General features: G+C 39.3%; 1 protein-coding gene across 1 annotated transcript in view; it reads left to right on the top strand.

Annotated features, from left to right (window-relative positions):
- LOC124716779 (tryptase beta-2-like) overlaps positions 1-13,937 on the top strand; it is a 113,984-nt gene that overhangs the window by 79,457 nt on the left and 20,590 nt on the right. Inside the window, exon 4 of the mRNA XM_047243327.1 lies at positions 11,062-11,198. Within this exon, the coding sequence (XP_047099283.1) occupies positions 11,062-11,198 (137 nt within the window). The remainder of the gene's footprint in view (positions 1-11,061; positions 11,199-13,937) is intronic.

Genomic DNA, 13,937 nt, shown 5'->3' with positions numbered 1-13,937 from the left:
GCTTTTTAGAGCATTCACACAAGGTTGGCGCCGGTGGCGACACGTACAACGTGCTAACATGAGGAAAGCTTCCAATCAATTTCTATTACACAAACAGCAGTTGACCGGCGTTGCCTGGTGAAACGTTGTTGTGATGCCTCGTGTAACGAGGAGAAATGCGTATCATCACGTTTCTGACTTTGATAAAGGTCGGATTGTAGCCTATCGCGATTGCGGTCTATCGTATCGCGACATTGCTGTTCGCGCTGGTCGAGATCCAATGACTGTTAGCAGAATATGGAATCGGTGGGTTCAGGAGGGTAATACGGAACGCCGTGACGGATCCCAAAGGCCTCGTGTCACTAGCAGTCGAGATGACATCCATCTTATCCGCATGGCTGTAGCGGATCGTGCAGCCACGTCTCGATCCCTGAGTCAACAGATGGGGACGTCTGCAAGACAACAAGCATCTGCACGAACAGTTCGACTACGTTTGCAGCAGCATGCACTATCAGCTCGGAGACCATGGCTGCGGTTACCCTTGACACTGCATCACAGACACGAGCGCCTGCGATGCTGTACTCGACGACGAACCTGGGTGCACGAATGGCAGAACGTCATTTTTTCGGATGAACCCAGGTTCTGTTTACAGCATCGATGGTCGCATCCGTGTATGGCGATATCGCGGTGAATGCACGTTGGAAGCGTGTATTCGTCATCACCATATTGGCGTATCACCCTGCGTGATGGTATGGGGTGCCGCTGGTTACACGTCTCGGTCACCTCTTGTTCGCATTGACGGCACTTTGAACAGTGGACGTTACATTTGAGATGTGTTACGACCCGTGGCTCTACCCTTCATTCGATCCCTGTGAAACCCTACATTTCAGTAGGATAATGCACGACTGCATGTTTCAGGTCCTGTACGGGCCTTTCTGGATACAGAAAATGTTCGACTGCTGCCCTGACCAGCAAATTCTCCAGATATCTCACCAACTGAAAACGTCTGGTCAATGGTGGCCGAGCAAGTGGCTCGTCACGATACGCCAGTCACTAGTCTTGATGAACTGTGGTATCGTGTTGAAGCTGCATGGGTAGCTGTACCTGTACACGCCATCCAAGCTCTGTTTGTCTCAATGCCCAGGCGTATCAAGGCCGTTATTACGGCCAGAGGTGGTTGTTCTGGGTACTGATTTCTCAGGATCTGTGCACCCAAATTGCGTGAAAGTGTAATCACATGTCAGTTCTAGTAAACTATATTTGTCCAATGAATACCCGTTTATCATCTGCATTTTTTCTGGGTGTAGCAATTTTAATGGCCAGTAGTGTATTGTAGCATCTGCTCTACACTTCACTGCGGCACTTCTAAAGCTACGTCTACGTACGTACTCCGCAATCCACGATACGATGCATGGCAGAGGTGCCCTGTATCACTACTTGTCATTTCCTTTCCTCCTACACTTGCAAATAGAGCGAGGGAAAAATGACTGTCTATATGACTCCATGGAGGTCCCAATTCCTTGTATCTTACCTTCATGGCCCTTGGCGAAATGTATGTTGGCGTCAGTTGAATCGTTCTGCAGCCAGCTCCAAATGCTGGCTATCTGAGTTTTCTCGACAGTGTTGCGCAAAAAGAACTTTGCCTTCTGTCCAGGGACTCCCATTTGAGAGCCTGAAGAATCTCCATATTACTCATACACATGATGGCAGATGAAGTCCTACGGGCATTCGGTAAATTTAAAACCTTCCATCCTTTTTCCACAAGGTATAGGACGATTCGCCACTGAAAATAATTCGTATCCAGCTATCGAATGACCAGTGCCATCACTCTTCAGACCGCAGCAGTCGTCGCTTAGCGTTGCTTACATGAACATGCGAATTTTGTCGCTTATGAGGACCTACTCGACCATTGAATCCCATTCTTTTTACCCCTCTACACACAGTCGTTGTGCTAACTGGAATGCTCGTAGTACTTCGGAACCCACGATTTATTCCTTTCCCTGCTTTCGTGTGATTTTTTACAACCAACATCTACAACGCTCGACATCACTTCTCTATCAGTACATGAGGTCGACCAGGTGTTGATTTAGGTGTGGTTGCTTGTTCGTGTTTACACTTCACAGTCATATGACCAGTTTTGTACTCGAGCTTTTTAGAAGGGTTTAACTATACCTTATGGATTTGTTATTAAGGTGACATACAATGACCAGTCCAATATGGAAGGCTCTTAGTTAATTTGCTGGTCACCTTGCTCATCATGCTTCTCCACTGTCAACCGAATATCTATACTCGCAGGCCCACCTCTCTTTGCAGCTAGTGGTAAATTCTGGGTTACATATGTTTTATTAGATAACGTAGTTGATGTAGAATGCAGACGATATGGCTGAAACACATAGCAGATAATGAAAAGGACGATGGTAGCAGACCATTTTATCGTATGGATCTGTGAACGCAGAAGGTAGCTCTGGCGTAACAGGGTAGCTATTGCTGAGGGTTCCAACCCCCTGAATTCTCTTTTGTACTTAGTTCCTCGTTATTGTCCGATCCTGTTCGAATTTTTTTTTCCCAAGATTCAAACGCTCATATAATTGCTATTCTCTTGAAGCACCCTTTGTCTTTCTTTTTGGTATCTGCGTCTTTAATATCCGTCGTTCTTCCCCTGTTACTTTTCGTATGTCTGATCAGCTCTCATTAATATTCAGGTTTAAAATCCAATGTTTGTATGCAAGTGCGTTTGGATTTTACAGTCTTACAGCCTGTCTTGCAGTTAAAGAATGGACTTTTTTACTCTTCATCGCAGTATCCACAGATAAAAAGCTTTCTGGTGATTAAAACTGTGTGCCACACTAGGATTCAAACACGAGAGCTCACCCTTTTGTTGATAATGAGTCGCGTTTGAGTAGCTCAGTTGTTGGAGCACTTGCCCACAAAAGGCAAAGGTCCTGTGTTTGAGTCTCAGTCTGGCATACAGTTTAATCAGTCAGGAAGTTTCATGTCTTACATTTGTCCTACCGTGAAGACAGCCTCTTGAGATTCTTTTGCGGTATGGTTCCAGCTTTGCAATTCTGCCGGACATGTATACTATCATAAAAATGCCCATTGTAGCTCAGCTGGACTGATATGATGTTAAAATGTTACAGAACTATCTCTTGCATGATATCACGACAAGATTATGTAACCATACTTTGTGTTTCATTATAGTTTTGCACCAAATACAGTAACACCTTCATCATCATAGTTGTAAATCTGCTAACTGATCATCAGCTACTTTCTTTCCTAAGGGAGTCCGAAATAAATACACAAAATATATCCAGTTGGTATTTTGATGTGTAACGTAACATATAATCAGAAGTATCCATTAACAATGCTAGCTTATCTACGAACCAACACAACACTGCTGTGAACTGTTAATCCTTTCATATATGAATTTTTCCTGGAGGAAGAAAGATTTTTCTTTATGTTATAATACTCTTAGGTGAGTTTTTAATGATTTTAGGTACATGATTTATACAAATATATGTACCTATTTTCAAAACATACTTTGAACCTTTGGCTTCTTTCATGGACTAAATTATTTTGAAATATTCACTGTTGTAAAAACGCAAACTTCTTCTTCTGTAGTGGTCAATCCAAGGATTGGTTTGCAACAGCTACAATGGCAGCTTGTCTCCATTCTGTGCGGCTTTCAGCTTTTCTCTTCATTTCTTTATAGGTGTCACATCCCACATCTTTCACGATTTGATCCATGTACCTCAGTCGTGGTCTTCCTCTTGGTCTTTTTCCCTCGACATATCCCTCTATGATTGTGTTCAGGAGTCCTTTATGTCTTACTAGATTGCCTGTAAATTGCACTCTTCTTTTAACAATGAAACTCCAGAAGCTTCTCTTCTCACCTGCTCTTTCCAAAACCACTTCGTTTGTGACCTTGTCGATCCATTTTATTTTGAGCATGCGTCTATAGCACCACATTTCAAAAGAATTTAGCTTCTGCTGTTCCTCTGTCCCGAGAGTCCATGTTTCACACCCATAGCATGCCACACTCCACACATATGATTTCAAAAATCTTTTCCTGGTTTCAAGGCTGATGCTCTTAGATGTTAATATGTTTTTCTTCTTGTTAAAAGCAGTCTTTGCTTGAGCTATTCTACATCTCACTTCTGCCTTGCTCCTTCCATCCCTGGTAATATTACTGCCCAGATAAGTAAATTTATCAACTTGTTCAAGCAGTTCATTGCCTACATGAACTTGGACTTTCACTTGATCTTCTTTGTCGCATGCCATTACTTTTGTCTTTGCTTTATTAATTCTCATATTATATTCTTCACCCATAACTTTATCCATTCTATTCAGTAGGACTACAAGATCTTCTTCACTTTCAGCCAGGACAGCTATATCATCGGCATATCTTATCATATCTATTCGTTGGCCATGAATTACTACACCTGTCTGTGAATTTTCCCTTACTTTTTTCAGCGCCTCTTCAATGTATAGGTTAAAGATAACAGGGGATAGTGCGCAACCTTGTCGGACACCTTTCCGTATCTCCACCTCTTCTTGTTTTGTCCGTCCACGGATAACTGCTGTCTCGTTTTTGTACAGGTTCCATATCATTTTTCTATCTTTATGGTCTATTCCTACTTTTTTGAGTACCTCAAACATCTTATCCCATTTAACATTATCAAAGGCTTTCTCTACATCTACGAAAGCTATGTATGTTTTCAGGTTCTTATCTAGTCGTTTCTCTATTATTAGTTTTAGAGCAAATATTGCTTCTCTGGTTCCTCTATCTTTCCGGAATCCAAACTGGTCTTCGGAGAGTGTAGCTTCGACTTTTTGTGCTATGCGTTTTAGGATAATTGAGGTTAATATTTTAGAGGCGTGAGTAACTAGGCTGAGTGTCCTATAATTTTCACATCTTGTAGCATTTGCCTTCTTTGGAATGGGGATCATAATGTTTTTCTCAAAGTCTGTAGGAATTTTACCCTGCTCGTACATGTTGAAAACAAGATTATACAACTCCTGATTCAGTTTTGCTCCTCCAGATTTCAGAAGTTCGGCTGGGATATTGTCTATACCAGGCGATTTGTTGTTTTTCAATTTTTTCAGAGCTAGTTCAAACTCTTCCTTTAATATAGGTTCACCTATGTTGTGTGCATCTACTTCTGTTTCTTTTTCCATGATGTTTTCAGACAGGTCTGGTCCGCTGTACAGTTTTCCTATATATTGTTTCCATCTTCTTGCAACTTCATCATCGTCATCCAACATATTGCCATTTTCATCCATCACAGCCCTACACTTGTTTCTTCTGTCTCCAAAGCAATGTCTCACACATTTATAGGCCTTGTCGATATTTCCCTTGTTCATGTTGTCCTCAACTGAAATACAGAGATCATCAAGGTATTTTTCTCTTGCTTGTTTTGCCTCTCTGTTGATTCTGTTTTTCAGACTCCTGTATTTCTCTTGGTCTTCCTTCTTCACAGAATTTCTTAATTTCCTTCTTTCTTCCATCATATTTAGTAGGTCATTAGTGATCCATTCCTTCCTTTTCTCTGTCCTTTCTTTTCCTATTACTTCTTCTCCTGCTTCCAAAATACCAGTTTTTATTTTTTCCCAGCTGCTTTGGATGTCATTGCAGCCCTGTTGTTTTCTTGTCTGTTTCTAGTTGATAGTGCTTCAGTGTATTTTCGTTTTTCAGGTTTGTCAAATCCCATTTACATGTACTTCTTCTTTTAATGTTCTTGAATTTTAGTTCAGTCGTCATCATAACGAGTATGTGGTCACTTTCCACATCACAGCCTGGATATGATCTGCTGTCCTTACCTTGGTTTTTAAATCTTTGCTTCACTAATATGAAGTCAATTTGGTATCTGTTAATGTCACCAGGCATTTTCCAAGTATATCTTCTTCTTGGATGATGATTAAAGAAGGTATTTGTAATGCAAAGTTTATTTCTTTGGCAGAATTCTACAAGTTTATCCCCTCTTTCATTTCTTAATCCTAATCCAAAATTCCCTGCCACATCCTCTTCTTTACCTTCCCCAACAAAGGCATTCATATCTCCCATGATGACAAGGTTTTCAGCTCCTTTAATTCTGCCAATTACTTCTTCAAGGTGGTCATACATCATGTCGATTTCATCATCCTCGTGCCTCGTAGTTGGCATGTATACTTGGATTATGATTGTGTCTCTTGGTTTAGTTTCCAATCGGACATAAATTATCCTCTCACTATGTTGAACAAATCCTTTTACTCTTAACCCCATCTCTTTATTGAGGATAATTCCCACTCCTGCAATCCCGGGACTGTCTTGTGCTGTTTCAGTGTGTATGATTCTGTAATCCCCTGACCAAAAGTCGCCAGCGTTTGGCCATCTCATTTCTGAGACTCCCAGTACATCAATATCCATTCGTTTCATTTCCATTTTCAAGTTTTCCAGTTTACCACATTTAAGAAGTGAGTTGACACTCCATGTTGCTATCCTTCTTACATTAATGTTTTTGGACTTTGGTATCTCTTTAGTTGTCCCCGCCCAGAGATCCGAATGGGGGACTATTTTACCTCCGGAGAATTTAACCAAAGAGCTTTCCATCATAAGCTGTTGATACTTGGGATATCCGCCCGGGTCTTTAATGGAGTGGTTTCCCGTTGCCTTCTCCATTCTATGCCGTTGGCCACCTTGTGGCTCCTCCGCCTTTAGGAGCAGTTTCCTACCCCAAGGGCAAGAGAGTGCCCTTCCTTCTAGCCGCTCATCCGCCCTCCTAGAAGGCCGTTGGCACTTGATAGAAGGTATTCTCCTTATCCCGGGAGATATTCGGCTCAGTAGAAGTATAGGTTGGAAATGGAAGACCTCTAGCCCTCGAAACCTCATAGCGTCAGGGTCGGAAAAGAACAAGAGTTGGCCGAGGGTGGCCAAATAGGAAAGATAAAAGTGAGGAGCCTGGCATAAGTAAGTGGAAGCAATGCCAGGAGTCGGGACCCCGTGGTCGCCAGCCACGTACTCACTAGATGTGAGTCCCTGAAGGAAAACGCAAACTAATAATTCAATAATTACCAGGCAGAATAACAATAATAATATTAAATTATGCAGTGGAGTATAACTAACCAACGTTTCTGTACATTCTGGCGGCCGCTGTTACATTCACTTGTTAATATTTTTGCAGTGATGCCCAACAAACGGGAACACTTGTGCATTATGAAACGATGAACAGTCAGAGATGTGTACATGAGGTTTACGTTGAGGAGAAATATTTCTGTCGCAGCTAATACACACTAAATATTAATGTTCGCCCATCCTGTAATTAATGTCTCTGATAAGCTAGGTCGATTTTTAGGGTGGTCACGGAGGCCCACTGCAGACCAGTTGCTCCCAACTTGCCAGCCAATGACAGAGGATTGTCCTGTGGCGTTAGCTGCACCACTGCTCGCCACGAGAAGTTTTCTGATTGGTTGTCTTGTAAACAACTCATTTTCTTTAACAAATTAACCCCTTATGTACTTCACAGTTATAAGAAGATTAAGTAAATTAATTCTGCATATAAGAACATAATTAAAACCTTATTTATTTTTACTTATCACTTGTTTAAATGTTAAAAAGACAGTTTGATTTTAGGATTTGCCTTCCAACTTCTCCGTAAATATCATATTTCTTCCAGGACTGAATGAGTGAAGCTTTCTTCTCTATTTGTGGATGCTTCTTGGCACATATTAACTGATATTATACATAATAAAGTTATTAAAATTTCATAAAAATTTACATGAAGTTGTGACAGTAATGTTGCATAGTCAGTGGGTTGACAAATTTTTCTCACAGTTTCTTCTCCCTCATCTTAGCTCCACAATGTCCTCCTCCCATTCCATTGCCAGTCTTACATCCTCCACACCAATCAAGCTTCTCTTCTTTGCTCAGTACTGGATTGCTACTTGAGCTCATATATTCATACAACTGCTTGTACTTTTTCCAAAGGATTCTCCAATTTTCCTACATGTTACATTTATTTTTCCTATAGACTTACGTGATTATAAAGTTTGGCATTTCTCCTCCAGTCGTTCCTCCTGGCTTTTCTGCACTTCCTGTGTGGATAATAATATCAAATATTACTGTAGCAGACAAGATGGAGTTTCTGAAACAGACAGTGTCAGACATTTTTTGAAATATATATTGATATGATTTTTGCAATGGAGCATAAATAATACTTAACAAATCGAACAAACTGTTACAGCAATTTGCACACTTTACAGCATTGTTAATCAAGGAAAGAAATAATTGTATCTCTATATCTCTTGATTTTTCCTCACTAGTGCTGTTTGCTAAGATTTTATTACGTTAATCTTCTGTAGGAAAGAAAGTACAGCCGAAATGGAAAATGATAGTAAACGCTGATATTAATTCATCACGATTTAGAAGCTGTATTAAAAAATAAAAATGACTTTGTTGCCTTGTCGATCTTCCCTCGGGTATTTTACATGGTTCTGACTTATAAAGATTCTCGTGTCAAACAAAATTAAACACACTGACATGCTACGAGAGAAAAGCACCATGATCAAAACTGTGAACCGCAATGTACAGCTCATAAACCGCCTTCATCAGGCCGTGGTAGTCTAACAGGGCTACGTGGATCACGTGCTTAGAAAACTACTTTTATGGTCTCGCAAATTTCAAGTCCAAATACACCAACCACCTGTCAAACTTACCTGTCTTACTCAAAGGGCTGCTAACTGCACGTTGTACATCAACTTGTGAATACTGAGTACACACGTATTTCGAAGATAATAATTCTGGAAAGCACAGGCAAAGCTGGTGACATATGGATCTATTGTCGAGGCTGAGTGTCCTCAAGTTTCGTTTGGTTACATTCGTTACAACGATGGCACAAACTCTCAACTGCTTCGACCAGAGATGGCTGTGCACTAGCGAAAGTAACTTTTCCTTCTCAGTATGAAACTACCGACACGCAAGACAAGTTACTTACGCAGGGTGTTGCAGTGCCTAAGCCTGTGAGCATGTCACAAAAGTAGAAACACGTGTAATCACCAAACAAATCCACTTCCTATGCGACTTTCTTTTAAACAGCATTATTTATCCAGTATTCGTGAAGACAAAGAGTATTTTGACATAACTTCAGAGCCAACTCGTGATACGTCCATTCACTTCAGACCATAGCCATGTTCTCTCGAACACCTTTAATCTTTTTAAATATTAAAATGTTTCCCATAGGTACCTCAAACTGAGACCCTTGCAGAATGATATCTGCCATAATTTTACTATTAGAGTCCGTTGCATTATCAGGCCCTGGTTCGAAATAAGAAGTGTACGCTTCTGAACTGCGCTGTATTTTTAAACATATCCAGAAACGTGGCTTCGCTCTCGCCGTGATGACTCGCCTTTCTCAACCAACAGCGCCCCACTATGCTTCACTGATGGCACCTGCTCGTTTTGTGCGCTCCTTAGTTAATATCGACCACCTGATTTAAAAGATAAATATGTGGTGAGTAATTACTCTGGTCAAGTTGCGGTTTTCACAACCATTTTTCTGAGTAAAATTCTCTATTACCTCCTGCTTACATGTCGTGCATGAGAAGAGCAGCAAGTGGTGAATATGTACGCCGGTATGACAGCCATTTCTCAAATTCACCACCACGTATAACTGGTAGCAAAATTTTTAAATAGTCCAGCACCGGTTGGAAAAAGAAAATATAAACCCAACACATTAAAAATATTTACTTCAATATTCTTCAGTAAAGCTATAATTAGGTACAGAAGGAGTACGTCACAGATTGTAAGAGGTGAGGTACTTAGGAGAGTCTCTGACCAGAGAGCAGTATGTCACTAGTCTGCGCTTGTCTGCGCGTGTCGACAGTAGTCTTGAGTAGTCTGCGTGAGTCGGCGGTAGTCGGGCGTGTCGGCTGTCTGGTCTGCTCGGGACTCTGGTCAAGTCTTTGGTGGATGAGCAGTGTTGTAGAAGGTAAAGAAGCAGCCTTGCGCATATGTAGTAATGTATGTTGTCATTTAATTTCTTTAAAAAAAATTTTTATAATATAAAGTAATTTTTAAAAAAAGCATTCATTTCAATTTGAAGATTTTATCCAATGAATTATTAATTCCTTTCACGAATCACAAAGCATGGGCCAGCATTGCACGGAGCTGTGGCGAAAATTTTTATGTAAGAGCAGATATATTTGCAGTTTTTATTGAGGTAAGAATTTTTGCTTCTTTTTTTATTCAGAATACAGGGCCGAGGCGCAGCGCTGCTGTCGTCATAAAATTTACCAGCTTACTGAATTTTCTTTATTATTTTGGTGTTTAGGAATTTTTCTGTTTCGAACTTAACATTAAATGAGAAAAGAATTTTGTGGGAACGTTAAATGTGAATGCATTTCTGCACACAGATTGTAAATGGGAGCCAATTTTGTTCAGAGCTTACAATATTAAAAATTCATTTAATTATTATTTTTGCTGGGAGTTTACACATGGTTCATTTCATTTTCATTTTTATTACATTTTTCTGTGGGGAGGTTACAAGAGTCACCCCCGATATCAAGAGATGTCAAGAGTTGTGGAAGGCAACTATCATTAAATCGGCAGTTGCATGTTTTGAACAACATCCTTTACCAAACTGATGAATTATATTACATATAAAATGATAACATCTTAATCGTTTTGTGTAGGTGAAATAAGTCTCAACAGTATCACATGATTTGCTGAAGACTAATGTGTAATATACCTGATAGTACAATGTTGTACGTTTCTCTGTGGTTTCCATTCATCTCTAAATAGCAGGTATGTAACTATGTGCACGAGCTTGTGATTTGTTTGTGACGTGAAAACTGATTTAATCTCTACCACAATGGAACAAATTAGACAAATAGAATTAGTAACTAATCTAACAATGTTCACCTCAATTATTGTAAAAATTATTATTGTGATTTTAGCAATTCAGCATTCAGAGACCCCTGCACAGCGAATAACGTGGAAATATTACTATTTATTTGTTATTTAATGTCTCTACTGATGTGTACTGTAACTGGATATTCATGTTGGTAAAGAGACACACATATTACATGATTAAATTCTTTTGGTTGCAGAACCTTGCTGCCCGCAGAATCTTCTGTGGACTGAGGTGACAGTTGTTCCCAACACAGTATGTAGCGAGTTCTACAGTGCAGGCTACATTATTGAAAGTACGCTATGTGCTGGAAACGACTACAGTGGCATATGCCGTGTGAGTAGAAAGTATAGTTCATTTTGAGCATTTAACCATGAGCGATTGATAATTCTACGACTTTTCAAACTCTGCATTTGTTGTTTAAACGTAAATGCTTGATGCAGCTCAAATTATTACTTAATGTTGTTACAATTTATTTCATTGAATTAATAGAATTTCCTATTGGTAACCGAGACACTCAATCAACTTGTACACACTGATGACCTCTCAAAATATGTTGTAATTAAGCCAGCAGGTACAGCCAGTTCACGTTTTTTTAATTGCTTTTAATATCTTACTGTCAGCAGATGTCAGTGCGACAAACTGGAAGGATGTGAAACTGACATATGCATTTCTTCTCTAAGACTTTTGACTGATAGCTTTGTTGATACTTTAGCAGGCCTAGTCGCTCTGTTGGCATCAATAATAGCACAACCAACTAAAATGGCAAACATGGTCATTTAATTACAATGAGGCTATTTGCGGAATAATAAAAAATGAGCAAGTGGCTGTTAAAAACAAATTTACTTAACTCTGGTCTTATTAATATAGTATTCTTCTACAAGATTTATAGGTTGTTGGTTTCATATACGTATGGTGAAATATAATAACGAATCAGAGACAGATTTCACTTCACTTTCTTGATAAATATTTGTTGTTTCACTTCTTAATATCAGTCAACATTTTTTGCATGATTCGAAGAAAACACTTAAAAAATATTGCTATCTCAATCCATCATAACTTCACTGCACTATACCTGATTCTAGAGCCCAATCAAGTATGCCATTACACAACTACAACTGACTCATTGCTCGGTCAGATACAAACTGACTACTGCTTGTTACAAATGCAGATCAAGTGCTGTGATAAATAAAGTCACAGTACATAGATTTGTGTATATAACGATCTTTACATTCACAAAGTCTAATACAATTTACCACCTTGTTAAACATTTTCAGAATTATTCATGTGATTACAAAGAATGGTAATATTTCCAAATCATGATTATAGTTTTATCTTTTTGAATCATAAGAAACAGTATTGTGTATCATGAGGTTCATTACTTTCACCTGCATAGTATCGTAATATACAATATTTCGTGAAAAATGAGGTGTGTTCAGCAGTTCCGTTACAATAGCCCACCAAGAAATTTGTAAGCATGCACATGCAAAAAATTGTTATATCACTAATATAATGAAACCATGCAAAGTCGTGTTTTGACAAAGAAAAGCAAATTACTTTCCTCACTGAAATGTGTTTGACTTATTTAGACCTAATGATGATGAAGTATTTTTTAAATCAAATACATTAAATGACCTTTTGCACATAGGATTAGAAAATGATTGGTTAACTAATTAAATACTGCTAGACATAATTATATTTAATACTTAAGTTTTTCATAAAATGAAGTTCTTTACATTTGACATGCAAAGCCATATGTACTTTGACAAACTGCCTATTGACTTCTGTCAAGAAGCCAATAGGCAGTTTGTCAACAAGTGGCCACGAAAGACTTAACAAATCTGCATGTGCACTTTCTTCACTTTCTTCTTTGGTGTTTACAGCAGCAGATTAGTACAGCTGATTTATGGTCTCTCTTCACTTCGTTACAAGAAAATGGCACAAACATCAAACCTTTTGTTTTCTTTCACTTGACTCAATTTTATCATTTTGGAGTCCTTTACATTTCATTTTTATCTTATTTCAAATACATTAGTCTTGTTTCATATCTTACTTTGGTAAAATACTCTGTTACATTCGTGAGAATGCTTTTTGCTACTTGTCACAGTAGATTGTCCTTTATGCAGGGTGACAATTATTGATCTATATGAAATAAAATCGTCATAACTTCTGAACCATTTGCATTTGGACGTTCAAACTCCATGGTTGGCCGTGGAGAATGATGGCAATTAGTACTACAGGTATACATTGGTTTTGCGACGAAGCACTCTTTCGTTTGGATGGGTTCATCAATAAGCAAAATTGGCGCATTTCGCGATCGAGAAGTCTCTTCACCCTCAACAGATGACTGTGCGGTGGACAATGTCCAGTCACGGAATAATCAGTGCGATATTCCTTGATGGCACAGTGACTAATAAATGGTACATGAAGATTTGGAAAATAATTTCATCCCCATCATCCAAAGTGACCCTTATTTCGACAAGATGTGGTTCATGCAGCATGGAGCTCGACTCCATCAATGCAGGAGAGTGTTTGGTATCCTGAAGGCGCACTCTGGGGACCACATTTTTGCTCTGATATACCCAGAGACCACTGGTACGGGCCTCGATTGACTGCCATATTCTCTTGATCTGAACATATGTGCCTCCTTTTTGTGGGGCTATATTAAGGAGAGGATGTACAGTGATAACCCCAAAACGACTGCTGATCTGGAAACAGCTATTCAAGAGGTCATCGATAGCATCTATGTTCCAAAACTCCAGCACGTCATGCAGGATTTCGTTATTCGTTTGCGCCACATCATTGTCAAGGATGGCAGGCATGTGGAACATGTCATTACCAAACTCTTAATATCATAGTGACGTTTACATGTTGAATAAAGTGTACGCTTGCAACTAATTTACCTTTTCTTTTCGTATAGTTCAATAACTGTCATCGTATATGAATGTGATGGCAGCTACAGAAAGTATCACTTATTAGTTTCTGGTGACATTTCCAGCTATACATAAGTAAATGGGTATAAAGGCCAAATACCTGGGATTAACTTAATATGGAAGAACTTGTCAAACATGAATT

Source organism: Schistocerca piceifrons, chromosome 9 (genome assembly GCF_021461385.2).
Source record: "Schistocerca piceifrons isolate TAMUIC-IGC-003096 chromosome 9, iqSchPice1.1, whole genome shotgun sequence".
NCBI classification, from domain to species: Eukaryota; Metazoa; Arthropoda; class Insecta; order Orthoptera; family Acrididae; genus Schistocerca; species Schistocerca piceifrons.
The sequence above is the reverse complement of the archived record's forward strand: the minus strand, read 5'-3'. Positions and strand labels throughout refer to the sequence as shown.